A 20,517-nucleotide genomic window follows, 5' to 3' on the forward strand; every position below is an offset into this window, starting at 1 on the left:
TACATCAACTGTAGTATAGTTTTCAACACCATTGAAAATCATTAGCCGTGTGTTAGGTTTGTTACTTGCTCACAAACTAAAGTGTCAGTAATTTCTAAAAACTTTCAATCGTGACATTTACCAGTTATTTAAGTATCTGACACGCATGATCAACACGATTGGTCAGACCACTTGTGCTTCGAAGTTTAAACCTTGTTGGGTTTGTTTTGGTCAGTGCCTAATTTCAGCACAATGTTTTATCTTTTTGTCTTGATCAGCTATTATACTGTCTGTTATCTTTCGACCAATGGATTGCGATTGTCCCTGTCTGTATCTTTTTCATTTTCCGTGTTCTTACCACACTAATTTATTATGGCGAAATAGTATCATTTAGCTGCGGTATATGCACTGATATCAACAACAAAAATAGAAAATAACAGTTATATTCTAATGATAAATCACAAAAGATGTATTGTATTTCTAAGCTGTGTCAATCTAAATTTTTGTTAGTAATCAGGATGAAAACATATCTTAAAAAGAAAATACTGAAGATATCTATTGTGAAATACTCATTTGCCATTTGTGATGAATATCATAATCTCAGTTGTAAGTTAGGTATTCTCGTGTAATCAAGAACCCGCAGATGTGTCGGTGGTAATTAAGTTTGGCATAATAATGTACAGATAAATAAACAAACACAATCACTGATTAAAAGAACGCAGATAGTCTTACACCAACGGAAGGTTAATAGCAACCACGGCACGTGCAATATTGATAAGCATAATAATTAATACAGTGTTGCTAAGAAATATAATCGAATTCGAACTGATCAATTTTATTTAGATATCAAGAACAGATTATGATGATTTCAACAATGAAAACAGATCAAATGTCGTCGTTTAAAAATACAGTTATTCAGCTCTGCCTATAGATCCTTCAGTCGAAACCTTTTAACATTAAACTATAATAAAATATTAAAAATCGATTAGCGATGTCCTGGTCCAAAACTATTTCCTAATTGTTCTCATCAAAAACATGAAAATAGCTTCATAGTCATGGTAAAAGATTAGTTTTTTTTTTCAAAAGTGTAGGTTGACATACTCGGCGTAATAAGGGTGCTGACATTTGTATAACCTTTGCCTGTCCCAAGTCAGGAGCCTATATTTCTGTGGTCGTCGTTTGTTGTTGTCTTACATGTATTTGTTTTTCGTTAATTTTTTTGTACATTAATTAGACCCTTAGTTTTCTCCTTTGAATTGTTTTACATTTGTGATTTCGGAGCCTTTTATAGCTGACTATGTGGTATGGGCTTTGCTCATTGTTGAAGGCCGTACAATGACCCATATCTGTTAATGCCGTCTGTGTCATTTGGTCTGTTGTAACGCATTGTCTCATTGGCAATCATACCACAACTTCTTTTGTATATTTTCTGCCGCTTTTGCACCACGTTCTATCGCTAATGTAAATATTTGCCGTTACTTCACCAATTTTACAACTGTTTTGGGTACTATCTACAGAAGAATTTAATACAGATTTTTTTAATAAATGTTATTTTTTTAAACAACATTACTGTATATGTATATATATAATATGCAAGTTCCATTCATTTATATACATAATATGTAAGTTCCATACATTTTTTGCTATATACAGTTCATTTCTATCATATATATGAAACTAAGAAGATGTGGTATGTTTGCCAATAAGACAACTCTCCACCAGGGACAAAATGGCATAGAAAGTAACAAACATAGGTTACCTAACGGTCTTTAGTAGTGAGCAAAACCCATACCGCATAGTAAGCTAAATAAGGTCCCGTAACGACAAATGAAAACAACTCGAAAGAGAAAACTTACGGTCTGATTTATATTAAAATCAATAAACGAAAAAACGAATATGATCTACAGCAAGAAACGACAAACACTGAAATACAGGCTCCCGTCTTGGTACAGGCTCAGACACAATGTGGCGGACTTATGCATGTTTATTGGCTCCAAAACCTCCCCTAAACTGGAACAGTGGTGCAACAGAACGATATATTAAAATACGCTAAGAATGGCATATAGCTTTTCGGGTTGAAACAAAGCACATCAAGACCCGAACAAAAGTACAAAAGATTCAATGTACAGATTTGAGAGACATTGCAGTTATAGATACTGTAAAAAGTAAAATCACACAAAAATACTGAACTCTAAGGTAAATTCAAAACGGAAAGTCCCTAATCAAATAGCAAAATCAAAAGCTCAAACAAATCAAACAAAATTACAACAACTGTTATATTCCTGACTTGGTACAGGCATTTTTTTCTGTAGAAAACGGTGGATTAAATCTGGTTTTATAGTTAGCTAAACCTCTCACTTGTATGACAGTCATATAAAATTCCATTATATTGATAACGATGTGTGAACAAGACAAACAGACACCATTAGGTAAAAATAGGGGTACAGCAGTCAACGTTGTGTTATCATCTAAATCACTATAAAACAATATATATAAACAAACATTTACAAAGACACAATAACACAATGACGGGATGTATGAGTACAGAGCTACATCACATGCAATAAAGAAACACAAAAAGGCACAAAGACAAAGCACATTAGCAAAAATGAAAGACAAGATAACAAAAATTATCATAGAACAATAACACAATGACGGGATGTATAAATACAGATCCACGTCAAATGGATACCACCAAAAGAACAGACCAAACAGTTAAAGTAATATTCTTTTTAGAGAAACAAAAGAATACTATAAGTATAACACGTTATAAGCTGCCAAATAACGTTAGCACCCAGAATCTACACCCCAAGACTATCGTGTATTATCTGTGAAGTTAATACGAATACTTATCAACAAGATCTTGGACTTTCCGATGAACTTTTTTAGAAAAAGGACGAGACGTTTTTTGACATCAACTTTCTGCTCAGACACTGGTGACGTTTTACAAAGTCTGAGTAATTGCTGCATGCGCTTGGATACCGAACAAGTTGGGAAATGTATATTCCGTGTGCAGGTGAAGTTGGTATATTGTTACTAAGGAAATTGATAATTTCAAAATTAAAATCGTCTCGTTTGTCATAGATTTTGGTATTGAGATGACCGTTTTTTTGCTTCGAAACAGAATAGACATTATTTTTTTGAAGTAATCGCGAGCCTCATCCATGCTTCTCAAATTACAACAAAATTACAATGATCTCTGCAGAGGATGGGCAGATGGTTTTGGCTATACTTATAGTTTACAGAAGAGATTCAAAATTAAGTCCGTATTGAAACAATGTATATTGATATACCGAATACATGGAATAGCCAAATATGTTTAATTTTGTTTTTCTTTGAAATCAATCAACTCAAATTACAAAATTACTGAAACTGTATATAGCTAGCTTTAAAATCAAATAATGTGTCTCAAAAATAGAACAAACATCTCTGTATTTTGGTAATCTTGACTCGAGGTTGAGTTGGTTTCATTGAAAACAAGTGGTGGTGATGAATCCATTAAGTGACTTTTTGTCTATACAAGCTCTGCGAAATTACTCAACTGGGAATCTGATCTGGTTTGGCCATGTGGTCAGTTCATTTACAAGTCGTCAATAATATTAAATTTATTCTGTTTATATTGGTTAATCCATTATACATAATCCATATCTTACGTCGATGGAATGACAATGGACTGAATTTATTACTGGTAATTAACCAGTTTTCGTCATATTTGTACATAATAAATGATATTGTTCTAGGGAAAATTAATATTATTATAAATAAAAATTTATATTAATTAGCCGTTAACAGTATATAAATACTATAAGGATTGGTGTGAAATCTATAGCATGACGATCAACATTTACTCTAGAATATTTAAATAAACTTTTTGGGGCCCTTTATAGCTTGTTGTTCGGTGTGAGCCAAGGCTCCGTGTTGAAGACCGTACTTTGACCTATAATGTTTTACTTTTATAAATGGTGACTTGGATTGAGAGTTGTCTAATTGGCACTGATACCATATCTTCTTATATCTGTTTAAACAATTAAACATAAACATGCGATATATAAAACTTCTCAGTGAATTGCTATTTTCGTGGTTTAAAGTTGAGACTTAGAATGAACTACTTACACTGATGCACAAGATACATATTTTGTTTTAAATTGTCTAAAATAAACAACATACAAACAACAAAACATGTTAAAGAAATAAGTAAAAAGATATTCGGAAAAAATGTATCCACTGTATAAATAAAGGCAACAGAAACTATACCGGTGTTCAAAAGTAACCTTAATTTGTTATCGCCGTCCGTATTTCGCGTCGAATAATAAGCCAGAATCCAACGCTTACCACCTGGACGGCCATTGTATGACAGTCTCTGAAGGATTGCACTTTATTTCAATAACCATACTCCAAAATGAATATCTCTGGTTTAGCTAGTTGTTAACAAATCATAACGTTTAAACGAAAATTACCTATTGAGGCTACTACTATGCTACTTTTTCTCATACTAGGCCCAATGGGGCTACAAGTATATCACATTATCATACTAGGCCCATTGAAGATACTAGTATATTACTTTTCTCATACTAGGCTCAGTGAGGCTACCAGTATATCACCTTATCATACTAGGCCCAGTGAAGCTACAAGTATATTACCTTTCTAATACTAGGCCCAGTGAAGTTACAAGTATATTACCTTCCTCATACTAGGCCCAGTGACGCTACTATTATGTTACCTTTCTCATAATAGACCCAGTGAGGCTACTAGTATGTTACCTTTGTCATACTAGGCCCAGTGAGGCTACTATTATACTATCTTTCCCATACTAGGCCAAACGAGGCTACTAGTATATTACATTTCTCATACTAGGCCCAGTGAGGCCCATCGATTGGTTTCCCAAATGTGAACAACATCGCTTCGGCAGACGGATATAACACATACATCATTTTGTATAAGAGAATCTGGTATTCCCTCATGTCCCCGTCATACCAATATGCTCATGTAAGCAAATTAAAAATGCCAATTTTGTTTAGAGCTATGATTATTCGATCGATTGATAACCTAATGGGAACGTGATTATATAGCTGACCTTCTAGCCACGTACAGTCTAGCGGTACTGTCCGCAGTGGGATTTGTTATAATTAATGCGACTTCCTGTAAGAACTACTTTTATCAGGTTATGAAAAGAAAAACTGTAGCAGAATGAAAGAAAAATAATTATTATAAATAATTATACATCTGAAAGCTAATTAGTGTCTTGTTCTTGGTAAATTATACACGATGGCGGCCACATTACAGTCGAAAGGGAAATTACCAGCACTTGATTACCAGTGAATTAAGGACAGCATATAAAGGGAAGCTGAAGAATAAAGTTGTTTCGCGTAAACTCAGTACATTATAACAGCTATACACGTGTTGAAGAAAATACTTTCAGAAAAAAACTGTTTTGTAAACAGACTTTTCTAAGGTCTTAAAAAATATGGGGAATAACTCATAAAAATGTAATGGAAATTGTAAAACACACACATATCACTCTCACTTATGCACCGAATCCGTGACTGTTTCATTTATCATTTATAAAGTAAGCACAAACTATTCATGTATTACCACTACAAAGTAAATACAGTACTATCCGATTAATTCTGTTGCCTTTCGTTTTTTGTGATTAGTCGTAATCTGTTTTGAGTATTTTGCCTTGAGATGACTTTGTATAAAGTAATAAAATTATATTGAAATTTGAATTCTATAACGTAAACAAAATCGAACAGTCAAGTTGAGGTCTGAGCTAAAATCAATTAATCCAGTAAAATAAATACAGCTTGATTACAGGGCATTAAAAATGCAAACGACATTATGCTTTAAAAAAGACTTCAAACTGAATCACTTTGAATATAACTCTTCGTTTCCATGACAACTTATTGTATTGTTGTCTATGATTGATATGGAGTTTTCATGTATGAAAAGTGCCTTTTATCTCCGTACAACAAAGCTTATGGATATCCTTTGATTATAGAGATTAACCACGTCAACAAGAGATAGTAACACTCGTAAGTGCCACGTCTCCAATCGACGGATACATCTTATCTTAGAAAATATCTAGAGAGAATACATCTAAAAAGCAGACGCAGAGACGAAGTAGATCGGTTAAACATAAGCCAATAAGTAAACACGTTCATTCCGTGGTCACAGTTGACTCGGTTTTCAACATCTGCATTATTTATTTCTTACACGGAGCATTGGGACACAAGCTTTCTGAACCGTTTCCGGCAAAAATAGCATGTCGATTAACACAAATCCTTTGATTTTATAAAACATTTAAAAGCTTTAATTTGATGATTATCATGAAAGTATATTTTGCAATCTATATTGTTAAAAACAGTTTAAGTAAAAATGCCCCACACAGAGTTCTTTTTCTTACGTGTCGATAATTGAGACGGTATTTTGGTAAAAACATTGTATACGAAAAAAAATGAGAAAAAAGAATCAAACACTATTAAAAAATCTCTGACACTTTTTGGCCAGTCGTCTAAAACTTAAGCTGGTTCTCGGCTAATTCTACACTTTATTAATAGTTTGAGTGTAGCGTAATACAAGCAGATTCCAGTTTATTTGAGACTCGGCCAGTCTTGTCAGAGTCGCGAAATCAGACTCTGGGTTGTATGAACTGTTAGCAAAGTTATAACAATCGTTTCTATTTAATCGGTTCTCAGATCCAGATGTGAATCTCGTCTCTATTGCGTTCAAATGTTACGATAGAAGGCATGTAGTCCGAGTCTTATTTTGTGTCTTTTAATACATAACTTTGTAATTTAGGATTGCCGAACGTGCAATATACAATATGCACACATAACCAGATATTTTTGTTGATAACAGTTAGTAATCAAAATGGCAAATTGCATATTATTCCGCGCACGCAGTCAAACGACAAACACAATCGTGCAATTTGATTGATTTTTCATTACACTATTTACAAATGGCTAGTATCATTTCCTTTCATATGAATTTTAATGAACCAATTGATTGTTCAATTTGTTCTGCAAAGACATCGGTCGTATATATACAACAATGTTCGGGCCGAGATCAATATGTGAAACCTAATTTTCACTCTATTATCATAGGCCGGTAACCAGTTAATTTCATAGTACATATGTTGCAATAATGACAATTTAAAAAAATCCCACCTGCGTTTTCGCAATAATGTACTACTTTTAGGGGAAATTATATGATAAAATAGGTCAATAGTCCATACAACGCTAAATGACCAATGAAATCATTTATAATCTCAATCTACTTATTTATCATTTTAGTATGAATGTAAATCCAGAAAAGCGCTTCGGATACATGAAATTTATGGAATGTATGATGTGTTGTTTTAATTTTTATACGGTGCCTCTGCTGGTGTACTATCAGTCCTCGAGGGTATCATCATCTCGGTGTCAGTTCTTTGTTACTGAAATATTTAAATGTCCGTTTAAAAAAATGAAAGTATAAAGAAACTAAGGTTTCAACTCCCTCATGCAAAGTTGACATTGAATGGAATTATTTTGTATGTCCTCTTTAATTATACAGCTCTTGGACTGTTTCGGTTCTTATACATCCTTGGCTATCAAGTATATTTTGACCATTCCTGATGAAGGTAAATCCAGAAAAAACGCTTCAGATGCATTTTATATAACATGTTGTTTACATTTTTGGCATTATTTCCGCATTTATTACTGTTGTAATAAAGATTATATAGTTGGCGTGACAAAACACACACAAACACTCACACACGCACAATCCAAGATACTATAAGAATCATTCAGAAAGTTCAAGGCCCTTAGATTGTAGTACGAGACTGCTCTGACATGCGATGTGCTTTCTGTGGTCTTGTTGTGAGCGAGTTGCCTCAAAAGGCAATCATAAGCAAGCCCCTAAAAAGTATGTCAAATGTCAGACAGATTTTGAAATATAGTATCGGTTATTAAACAAAGTTGTTAGTCTTCATCCTTGTCGTTTATATAGGAGAGTGGTGTGTAACAGTAAAAAAGGGCAACAGTTGTATATCATGCATTCGAAATGGACTCAGTTTATATCACTATTGTTATCTAAATTTTGACATTAGTCTCAAAGTTAAACTAACATATTCTCATTCACAATAATATGTAAAGAATGTGTATAGAGAGTAAGGATTTTTCATTGCAATAAGGATTTCAATATTCCATCGATTGACTGCTTGAACAGATACATTATAGTAGTTTCCAAGGTCAAACAAATATCTGTTGTCTGTTGAAGATGTTTGAACTGCATAATTTTGTCATTGACTACAAATTGCAGACATTTCAAGTTAGCGAACGTAGTGGAATCTTTGGTAGTTTTGGTTTGAATTGTTCCAATGTTTTTAAGAAAATCGAATGATTTAAAGTTTTACCTATATATTTTTTTAGACGCCTGCTTATTGCTAAAGACTATTGACCTCTAAAAGTCTTTTGTCATTTGTGCAGTTGGATTGTTATCTCATTAACGTATATACCTAACCGTTCTTTTTTATTTATAGAAACAACCTGTCTTGATAATGATGTTGTAAAGATTTCCACTTTGTGTCTAACAGATAATTGTTTTCTGTAATTAGATAGAGGGGACATTGTATGGTAAAGACACCCGTCTGAAATAGGAAATAACTTTTAGAGATTGATAAACATACCTATTTTCTTTCCATACGACGGATGAGACATTATACTATTGATTTTCATCATGTATGTGACGTTATATTCCTTACTTTTTCTCATCGTTTAACGATTATATAATGAAGCCAATAGTATCAGCTAGCTCCACACTTACGACCAATTTAATTATTGTTATTTTCTTAATTTAAACGCCGATGATTTTATTAAAACAGAACAAGTATTGAATGATTTTGTTCGCGGTTCTTTCTAACTTGTATCAGGTTTGACAATTTATTTTACATGATCATTACCGTTGCTAAGGAAATTTACATTTGTTCTGAACCATGATGCTTAAAATCAACGGCTTGGTTTTATTCCAATACTTCTCGATAATTAACAAACACAAATAACGCAAAATACATTTTCTTCGAGTGATAATTGGTTAAAAGAAACATTAGAAAAATCATTATCATTGTTAGCTTCGTTTACTTTGATTGCCGAGCTCTTTCTTATTCAAAAGAGACATACTTATATAAATGTATATATGATACGTATATACGGTTTATAGAGGGAGCATATCAGTATCATAAAGATCACGTTTGTGTTTTCTTTTGTCGCATCGGAGTCTTGTTTTTTTTTTACATGAAATATCACCACATTTGTCTGATTACCACTTGTAACGTGTGCACTATGTTTGACTTGAAAATCTCATAATTCCGGCACACAACACGTGACCATGTCATGAGTTCGAAAAATATTAGACAGAGCAAGTTTTCATTTGTATTGTTTAGATTGAATTACTTTTTTTTTAATAGTTTTTCTTTTGTATACAAGAGTTGTATACCTTTCTCTCCGAATAAGCTTTCGTTGTCTTTGATTTCTTTCTTTTCCAATCAACCATTGTTTATGGAACATATTTTTGATGCAATAAATAGAAAATGAAACTGAAAATGTCATGAAAAAAGACGTGTGCAAGAAACACAATACCGTTGGTTTTCCTGTTTGAATGGTTTTACACTAGTCATTTTGGGGGCTTTTTATACCTTGCAGTTCGATGTGAGACAAGGCTACGTGTTGAGGACCGTACATTGACCTATAATGGAATACTTTTACAAATTGTGACTTGGATTGGGAGTTGTCTCATTGGCACTCATAACACATCTTCTTTTATCTATACCATTGGAATATGTCGTGCATGGTTGAGAGACTCCTTTGATGCGAGCAAGTTATGACTAAATATAGTCGCGTGGTGTATCCTTAAATAGTTTAACCGCCTATCCGTCATTTATCACTCATTTGATACGACAGCAAAATGATCGAAATTATTTAACAACATGTCTTATTTTCACAGACTTTATCAGAGAAAATTTGGGCCAAGCTTTCACAGGTAACGTACCCCAGTGTAATCTTCCTCTTGCCCTTTGTATCGTTGATTGGAATTGGCGATATTATCATGTCAACATTATTATTGTTCAAGTATTTACATGAGATCGGATTTTGAGTAGGTGCTTTATTTGCTTTCAATAATTTTCGCTTATATTATGTTATTTTCACATTTTAAAACATACCATTTATTTCGATCATTTTTTAAACCTTTTATTTCTATTTGTGAAAACATTCTTCAAATTTATATTTTTTAAAGAACGCCATATTAAAACAAGATTTACAGGATGTTGCAGTTTACATTTCAATATCGCCAAGTTCAAAAGTTATGAGTGATCTTAAAGTTGCACGGTATACTAGTCAACTTATATGGCTTGTTTAGCTAAGGTGGATAGGCCAAAAGCTAAAGGTTCGATATTGGTGTGGCTTAAAGCTGGCGATTAGTTACTCTATGTGCTTGCTTCATAGTAGAGCTTAGATTGTTGTTACGATTTACAATAAGGCTCATATCCTATCGGTTTTCTTTATTTGCATTTATCTGTTAACCGCAAAGATTTGTCGCGTAACTAGTAGCGCTCGCTCACAAACAAGAATGTTTTGGCAGCCTTAAAAGAGGGACGAAAGATACCAAAGGGACAGTCAAACTCATAAATCTAAAACAAACTGACAGTTAAACAGCAATCAGTAGTTTAGTAAGCTTTTCTGCAAGCTTGAAGCCATATAAGTTATTCAATAGCTGCATCTTAGTCTTACTAATAAGTTTGAAATTAGAAAAAACATTCGTAGAAATTAATAATGAATGCAAAACTTATTTATTTCACCTATAGACAACAAAAAAAGAAAGAGGAACAAGTGCATAACCATATATATATAGAACTTATCAAGTGACTTTACAATGGGTACAAGAATATAAAATAATTTTACACCTAGTACGAATTTCCATAATAAATGTCTGTCAGAACACCTTTATTACCTAGCAGTTTACTACTATAAAGGTATTACTTATTCTCGTTAAGATATAGAAACAAACATTTAGTTCATATATTGGAGTATTCGTTTTGAAAAAGCATTAAATTATATAATTTTTTAAGGAAAAGGCAATTTGTAAAAAAACGTGATATTTTTCGTTTTAATTCCAGTGGCGCTATAGATTCGTTATAGTATAGTATTATTTTGATAAATAGTGTATAAGTAGAAAACTAATAGTTGTAAGAAAGAGTGAAATGTCAAAACATTAATATATGTTTTTGATTAAATATTAAATTCGAGCGCTGTAAAAGTAATGGTAAATCCCCACATGGTACAGATTACATGCTTTCAGATATGAAGGCATCACAACACAAATATGTAAATCACAATATTTTATACTTGAGGCTGTGTTTGATTGCGAAATTCCAAAAATACAATGATCTAGTCATATATTTAGTATCGAGTTCTAACGATATGCTTACAATCGTCAATAGTCAAGATCTTTTTTTTACCTGCCATCAAATACCAACAAGTCCCTACAAGTCCCTACAAAAAATAAAGTAGGTTAATTTTACATATAAAAAATCAAATAATCTATTTGAATTTATTTTGAAACCGTAAAATTTGTTAACTGCTTTTGATTTATCCTGCTTTTCCTTAAGTTCTATCCTGAATTTCTGGTGTTTATTATTTCCTGGTGGCCAGACCAATCATCAATTCTACAAAACCCTGTTTTTTCTTATATTTAGACCAATGAGCATGACATATTGTTTTGCCATGGTATTGTCAGTTCGTTGTCGATCTATGAGTATGTATTTCCCTTTGGTATCTCCCGCCTATCTTTTTCTGATCATTTTTCTAATAAAACTTTTCTTGAATTTGGACATTTTTACACCAAACTGTTTCTTGACTTTCAGATCAAATCTTACATTTCACCTGTTGTTCCCTTTCAATCACATTGTATTTTTACATTGTCGAATCCACAAAGTGTGATTTTGAATATAAAGCATGAGTGATGTCTTTGACTATTTGTACATTTTCTTGTATCTTTCTATTTGTTTTAAAACTTTCTGAACGTATTTTGGTGTTTTTCTCCCTCAGTTCAGTCAGTTACTACTGTAAACATTAAATGATTTACGTAAACAGACCTGAATTAGTCTCATATTCTGTTTAAGCATATCAGCAAGATATTGTACAAATGAGCAGGTTTATCTTCTTTTTTGTTGTTGCTTTGTTTGTATATATAAAGATTTTTGGTATTTTCCTCCCCTTTTAAACAAACATTAATATGGAATTCATGTTTTCTGTCAGTGTTTCTGCTATCTTTCATACGAAGGTCCTCTTCTTGGTCTCGCCAAATCGCATCCAAAAATTTTGATATTTCTCTGCAGAAATTATGCTTGGTTACTTTTTTATCATTCATTGGCGATGTCATTAATAAGAAATTTTTGTACTTGATTTACTACATTTTTTTTAAACAAGCAGAAATTGCTGTATGTGTTACAGGAAGGAACGGAATTAACTGTATGTTTTACAGCTTTGAAGTTTCTTGCTGTTTTACTGAATGATGTTTTAACATTTAGTATATTGAATATGTATTTATTTATCTATCAAAATTCGACTTGATATAGAATTTTACCAGAATGAACAGACAATTACAGTAGACCTATGGAGAAGGTAGACATATTACGACGAAGGATTTATGAGCTAGACTAATTTATTAGCGTATATATTCCCCTGTTTCCTTTTATACACTCATTGTATGTTCAGAAAACGACCAGTAATGAAATTGTTGAACTTCCTGTCCAATCCCACGAGACCGTCGATCCTTCTGCTTGACATCATGTTACTTACAAATAAATATCAAAGCAAGCACCATGAAATTTACTTGTTGCATTTTAGGATCCCAAACCCATCAATGAAATGAAGCCGTGTACTGAAACATTGAACATAACAGATGAACTACTTGGTATTTTAGTCATTGCTTGTACTCTACTCGTTCGTTTTATTTGCACGACGTTCCATTAGCAAAGTAATAAACAATGACAGTAAACAGTGTGTCAAGTCGGTAATGAAATGTCCCATCGATTGGACAGACTTTTATTATATAGCTGGCACGTCCAGATCAAATATGTATTGCTTTACCAATAATGAGTTTAATTAAAACAATGGCGGTCAGGTGAACTTGAAATTATTCATCTTATTTCAAGCTGTCCTTATTGTTTTGTATCTTGGTTTAACCAACTGCACGTCGTAGTCGATTATTTGATGGTATAATTAAGCTGACAATATGTTATTTTTCACAAAACATACAAATTGATTTGGAATCAATATGTTCACATCTAATATTCTATATATAACAATTGATAAAAAATAAAACAAATTTATGAAAGTTATTAAAAATTAATTAAATTATTCACCCTAGCAAAAGTAATAGTTTTTTTTTCACCTATAAAACTATCCAATTTATTTATAGACCACTATTATGAGAAACTTTTAACTTTTGTCGTATATGTTTAGTAGTGAAACTGAACTTTTTGCCTCGATACAGTTACAGGGGAGGTAATAACGTTGCTAAGGTTAATTGTTATTTTCGCGACGTCAAACTATGACTAATCGGAAAAAGATTTTATCATTCAAACTTATTTAACTGGAAAACGAGTTCATGGACCCCTCTTTTTTAAAATGCCATTTGATTTGATTATGCGAGAAGATTATGTGTGCCAATTTTCATGAAAACGTAAATAGTGCAAATTTTTTTTAAATTTGATGTTTTTTTCTACATTCCTGAAAATTTGATAAATATGCGTTATTTTTTGATAAAAAAAATGTATAAATTTTTCAGATACTTATAAAATACAGAAATTACAAATTATTTAAGAAAAACAGTTTGTGTTTATTATTTATAACAAAAAAAGTTATGTCTTTCTTTCGAAAGACAAAATACGGCCACAAATCCGAATTTTGAGCAAATATACAAAATTTCAACCTCATTTTACTCAAAAAGTAGCACATGAAGGTATATTTTTTATTACATATTTGATTAATAAGGTTGAAAATAGTCTATATGAAATTTTTTATCGAAGTGTAAATACGGGATAAAATCTGTATCGTATGCCCTTAAGTACACTTTTGTGCATACAACAGAGGAGTTAACTTAAATTCATCTTCAAGCAGTGTAAGTCAAGGAAATAGAAAAAAAATTGTCTAGATAAGATGTTTAATAGATCATAACTCATCCATACAGACTTTCGTAACGCCACAGATTTATAAAACATACTTGAAAAATCTTACAAAAAGAGAAAATAAAAAAATACATATTCTTGGTTAGATGGAACAAAAACAGCGTCCTTTCTATTCATCACTGTTTAATTGTGTTATTTTTTGCAGGTTGTTGCCATTGTATCCATATTGTTCATCGTTCTCTCTACTATTGCCTTAACTCTCAACACGATGCCACAGATGCAGAACAAACCTGGCAAAGACAACGAACAACTGGATATAGTAGAGGCTGTATGCATAGGATGGTTCACATTAGAATATTTAGCAAGATTTTGGGCATCTCCTAATAAATGGAAATTTTTCAAAGGACCTTTAAATATAATAGATCTTCTTGCTATTATGCCATACTTTATTAGTTTAGGGTTAACAGAATCCAATAAAAATACAACAGAGCAGTTCCATAACGTCAGAAGAGTTGTACAGATTTTTCGGATTATGCGAATTCTAAGAATTCTGAAACTAGCAAGACATTCGACCGGGTTACAGTCATTAGGATATACTTTACAAAGAAGTTACAAGGAATTAGGATTATTATTAATGTTTCTAGCAATTTCAATTTTACTTTTTTCTAGTTTAGCATATTTTGCCGAAAAAGATGTGTATAAAACAAAATTTATCAGTATTCCCGAAACATTTTGGTGGGCTGCCATCACCATGACAACGGTCGGTTACGGAGATATTTATCCGACGACAGTTCCTGGAAAGATCGTTGGAAGTGTTTGTTGTATATGTGGAGTATTAGTAATTGCTCTACCTATTCCAATTATAGTAAACAACTTCGCAGAATTTTACAAAGATCAAATGAGACGGGAAAAGGCGCTCAAAAGGCGTGACGCATTAGAACGTGCGAAACGAACCGGAAGTATAGTGTCATTTCATTCTATAAATTTACGTGATGCTTTTGCTAGAAGTGTTGATCTTTTAGAAGTTAGCATAAACGGTAATAGACAATCTCAGAGGAGAGATAGCTGTGATGGATATAGTGATGATGGGAAAGGTTCAGGATCTCCGTGTGTTACCAAGTCTAGCACTGCCACTTTAAAAGCTAAAAATGAAAGCTGTGATACAAAAAGTCTTCCTGGCACTCAAAAACAAGGTACCTCTACTGCAACAGAATCTACTGACGATTGCCTAGAAAGAATGGCGTCCTCACAACCTGCACTAAATATCAGCCAACAGGTAGGTACGCATTGAATCTTTTAATCTTTTTAATGTGTGTGGACATTGCTCAACCTCCGCAGCTTAAACAATTTACATTATTAACCGTCACTTCTACATATTAATTTGTTGACACTTGAGACTAGATCTGTTTTGATTAAAGCTGTTTGTTACATCTTTTGATAATGTATATCACATTATGTTTCTTTTTGCATGACATTCAAGTCAGTTGTTTTTGATAATTTGCTGGCTTTCGTAACGTTTCTTGTAGTCTTCGTATTGCTATTTCAAAATTATTTAATAGTATGTCTATTATGTCTATCAATATCAATTCAATACCACTGTTCTTACAGTTTTGACTATTGTTTCAATGGTCTGTTCAGTTTTTGATACAATTTCATTACATTTCAATTGTACTTAAACAATTTCCGTCTAGTTCAAACACGTGTTACACAATGTAAATACGCCCATACGCAATTTGCTGTTTTGTTCATCTCATCGAGAATTGTTTTTACGTATAGTTTGTCAACGCTTGTTATTTGAAAACATCAATAATACCATTTAGATTCTTGTTGATTATGCAGTTACATATTTTTGATTGTATGAAACACTTGTGGTGTAGTTTTTTAATTGGTATGAGTGAGATATATAAATAATAAACAGACGACACCTGAAGCACACAAGTTTGAAAACTTGAATTATAGCAATAACCTTTGCATTTATCCAAACATGCATCTTAATCTGTTATCTGTTATCTGCTCTTTGATCGGGTTGTTGTCTCTCTGACATATTATTCCCCATTTCCATTCTCAATTTTAGCTTCAATCTAGTAAAATATATTATGTTGGTCAATTGATTGATGAAACGAGGGAGAGGGGGTCTCAAAACAACTAGCCCAACCGCCGTGACTCATGTTCATTTTGTAATCATTGTACCAAATTTAACTTGTGATTATTCTGCCTGTAATGGGCGTCTTTAATTGACAATAAATATATTTGATTTTGATTTGATTTTTTGATTTGTTCATGGTTCAATTCTTTGTCATGTCTTAATGTTGCTTGGGGTTTGTTTTTTTTTTTGGTCATTTTTATAAAATTAATTTGGAGAAATCTTCGTTTTTGGTAAGCGAATTTTGTCAGAATCTTTGGTGCTCTTAATTTGCTTGTATCTGAATCGGCTAATTAATTATTTTGTAAAATTCCATGTATTATTTCATTCACTATCAGCTTAAACATCTTATTTCTTAGTTTTTACTAAAACTTAATGTTTGTAGTTTTTCAAAACTATTATTAAATGTTAAAAAAAAATTCTTTATAAAAAAACATAATTGATTTGGTGGAACCCGATTGATACTGAGTATAGTACAAAGAGATCGTCATATCCGTTCTCCCGCCATACCTTTCGTAGTTTGGTGTCGTAGAATAACGACATCAGTTACAGTAAACAGTTATCAAAGGTACAAGGATTATAATTTAGTACGCCAGACGCGCGTTTCGTCTACAAAAGACTCATCAGTGACGCTCATATCAAAACAGCCAAACAGCCAAACAAGTACAAAGTTGAAGAGCATTGAGGATCCATAAATTAATTCCAAAAGTTGTGATGAAAGTGTTTATAAAAATTCATATAATCTTAAACACAGATGAAATCCAATAATGCCCACATTTCTATAAACTATTCAAGAGTTATATACCCTTGTTAGATGAAAGATTGATTTTGTAAATCAGAAAGTGCTTGGTCAGATATTTTGAAATTATATAATGAATACAGATAAATTTGTTTTTGCTGATTTTAGGTTATCTGGATAGTTTGTTCTGAGATTTATTGTTCAGTGTTTTTGATGTTTTTGTAAGTGCTCAAGACCAAGTAATATTTTCCCGAAGACTGCGTAATGTTAACTGTCAATGCATTACGCTTTCAGATTAATCTTTACTCAAATATAAACATAAATAGATGTTTTTGTTTAGGATTTATAATCTTGGATGTTTCGCATAGTTTCGTGTTAGAGTATTTAATTTCAAATTTGTGGTGTTGATGTCAGCTAAAACATTATTACGGCTTTGAGATGTATGTAATGTTCTTATACTATACTACTGGGTATATTGTATCGTTGGTAATATCGATCTTTCCTAGCTAAGTGACAGAACGTAGCGACAATGACGCGGAGATACCAAATTTTATAAGTCAATTCCATTAAAAACATTCGTATAACTATCCTTTATACGTAGAAAAATTTTTTTTAATCCACTGACAACGTTGGTTACGTTTCCTATGATAATAATGCTTTAGTCGTTATCATTGGTTTCCATTGGATTTAAACCAAATATGCCTGAATGTTTATTTGTCACTAAACCTATGTATTCTCAGCTATCCGTAGGTCCTTGGATTTGATGTGTGCTATACTTCTATAAAAAAGAAAAGAAATCACTGCTCAAGTGTAATAACAAAAGACAAATACGGTTTCATCTGTGTCATCTAAGTTTTACCTGTCCTTGGGATAAAAACATATTCATCTTCAAGCTAAATGAGGGCAACAGTAGACTACAGATGTTTAATAGTCATACATCGATTAATCGAAAACAAATCCGGTTCCAGGTTAAAACAAAAATATCGAAAAAAATAAGATTTTATATTATAATTATGCCTTATATTTTGAATTACATTTAGTATTTGACAACAAGGGTCAGTTGATAAAAATGGTTTCGGCTTTCCAATTGTAAAATTTCCATATTTTATGTAGCAAGATTCCAGTAACGCCTGTACCGGGAGTATACATATCCCAGTTGATGTAATATTCAAGTCGTTGGGTTTCCTATCCTATTTATTTGATAGAGGGTTACTGCTAACAATGAAGCAATGATATACGGATTCCAAATGGTATAATTTAAGTTATCCTTTCAAACGTTATACGGGACCTTGGTGGCCAAGTTATCTATGAAGTTTATCTACTGTATAACTAGCCTGTCAACACTTACGTTGTGTGTTCAAACACAGCACACTTAAGGTACTTTTTATTTGATTATGATTGACAGTTTTCTGTCGGGGGTCGATGGAACTCACTGGACACGCGAGATTCCTCTGACAATAAAAAGGGATCGTCACGATAAAAAGCAAAATCACAAAAATGCTGTGTAACACAACGACAATCAACCTAGCAATAAAACAATTAAAGTTTTCCGCACGCCATCACGATGTTCTTTTGCCGTTATGAAATATCTGACCAAAGACATGTTATCTTCTTATCCTCTCACTTCCAAGATAAAATCATCTGTTGCCGACAACATATTACCGTAGCGACAATGACGCGGAGATACCAAATTTTATTAGTCAATTCCATTAAAAACATTCGTATACTTATCCTTTATACGTAGAAAACATTTTTTTAATCCACTGACAACGTTGGTTACGTTTCCTATGATAATAATGCTTTAGTCGTTATCATTGGTTTCCATTGGATTTAAACCAAATATGCCTGAATGTTTATTTGTCACTAAACCTATGTATTCTCAGCTATCCGTAGGTCCTTGGATTTGATGTGTGCTATACTTCTATAAAAAAGAAAAGAAATCACTGCTCAAGTGTAATAACAAAAGACAAATACGGTTTCATCTGTGTCATCTAAGTTTTACCTGTCCTTGGGATAAAAACATATTCATCTTCAAGCTAAATGAGGGCAACAGTAGACTACAGATGTTTAATAGTCATACATACATCGATTAATCGAAAACAAATCCGGTTCCAGGTTAAAACAAAAATATCGAAAAAAATAAGATTTTATATTATAATTATGCCTTATATTTTGAATTACATTTAGTATTTGACAACAAGGGTCAGTTGATAAAAATGGTTTCGGCTTTCCAATTGTAAAATTTCCATATTTTATGTAGCAAGATTCCAGTAACGCCTGTACCGGGAGTATAAATATCCCAGTTGATGTAATATTCAAGTCGTTGGGTTTCCTATCCTATTTATTTGATAGAGGGTTACTGCTAACAATGAAGCAATTGATATACGGATTCCAAATGGTATAATTTAAGTTATCCTTTCAAACGTTATACGGGACCTTGGTGGCCAAGTTATCTATGAGGTGTATCTACTGTAAAACTAGCCTGTCAACACTTACGTTGTGTGTTCAAACACAGCACACTTAAGGTACTTTTTATTTGATTATGATTGACAGTTTTCTGTCGGGGGTCGATGGAACTCACTGGACACGCGTGATTCCTTGCACAATAAAAAGGGATCGTCACGATAAAAAACAAAATCACAAAAATGCTGTGTAACACAACGACAATCAACCAAGCAATAAAACAATTAAAGTTTTCCGCACGCCATCACGATGTTCTTTTGCCGTTATGAAATATCTGATCAAAGACATGTTAACTTCTTATCCTCTCACTTTCAAGATAAAATCATCTGTTGCCGACAACATATTACGTGTTTTGATAATACTTTTTCTTTTTCAAGGAACTTAAATGTATTTTTTTTCCTTCAAAATTGTACTTATTTTGTATTGTTAATATTTTGTTTAATCAATTTATCTTTGGGTGATGCACTTTGCTAAACGATTGATGAGCGTGTTCGGTTAGGTTGACAGCTTAAGCAATTCGAAGAATTTAAAAAGGGATTTATAAGTTCTGAAATTGATTATCTGACATGTAAACTATGCAATTAATTTCTCAAATTTTTAAAATGACTATTCTAAATTTCCTTCATAGAAGACACATTTTCCTATCCTAGCCATATATTACCTAAGCCGTATTTGGCAGAACTTTTTCTATTTTTTTGGCCTCCAATGCTCTCTAACTTTATACTTGTCAATTTTTATCTGAGCGTCACTGCAGACGAAACGTGCGTCTGTCGTATTAAATTATAAGCCTGGTACCTTTAATAACTATTTACTGTAAAATGGGACAGATGTATTTCGTGGACTAATTTGTTGAACCCGTATAGCAATCAAAGGAACACAAGACGGAGCCAAACAAAGATTATTTATTCATTTAATAGCTTTCGATAGTGTTTTTGCATATAGGACGTTGTTAATTTTTGCTGTCATTTTGTTCTTTTGTGGAGATTTGTCTTATTGGCAATCATACCACATCTTCTTTTATAGGTT

The 20,517-nt window shown here is 32.5% G+C and overlaps 1 protein-coding gene across 4 annotated transcripts in view; it reads left to right on the plus strand.

Moving 5' to 3' along the window:
* LOC139517456 (potassium voltage-gated channel subfamily B member 2-like) overlaps positions 1 to 20,517 on the plus strand; it is a 120,493-nt gene that overhangs the window by 91,250 nt on the left and 8,726 nt on the right. For 2 of the 4 annotated variants that reach the window (XM_071308523.1, XM_071308544.1), the window contains 2 exons: positions 9,961 to 9,996; positions 14,352 to 15,422. In XM_071308523.1, coding sequence (XP_071164624.1) covers positions 9,961 to 9,996; positions 14,352 to 15,422 — 1,107 coding nt within the window. The remainder of the gene's footprint in view (positions 1 to 9,960; positions 9,997 to 14,351; positions 15,423 to 20,517) is intronic. The other 2 variants (XM_071308534.1, XM_071308552.1) reach the window with 1 other exon arrangement.

This window comes from Mytilus edulis, chromosome 1, assembly GCF_963676685.1.
Source record: "Mytilus edulis chromosome 1, xbMytEdul2.2, whole genome shotgun sequence".
Classification (NCBI taxonomy): domain Eukaryota; kingdom Metazoa; phylum Mollusca; class Bivalvia; order Mytilida; family Mytilidae; genus Mytilus; species Mytilus edulis.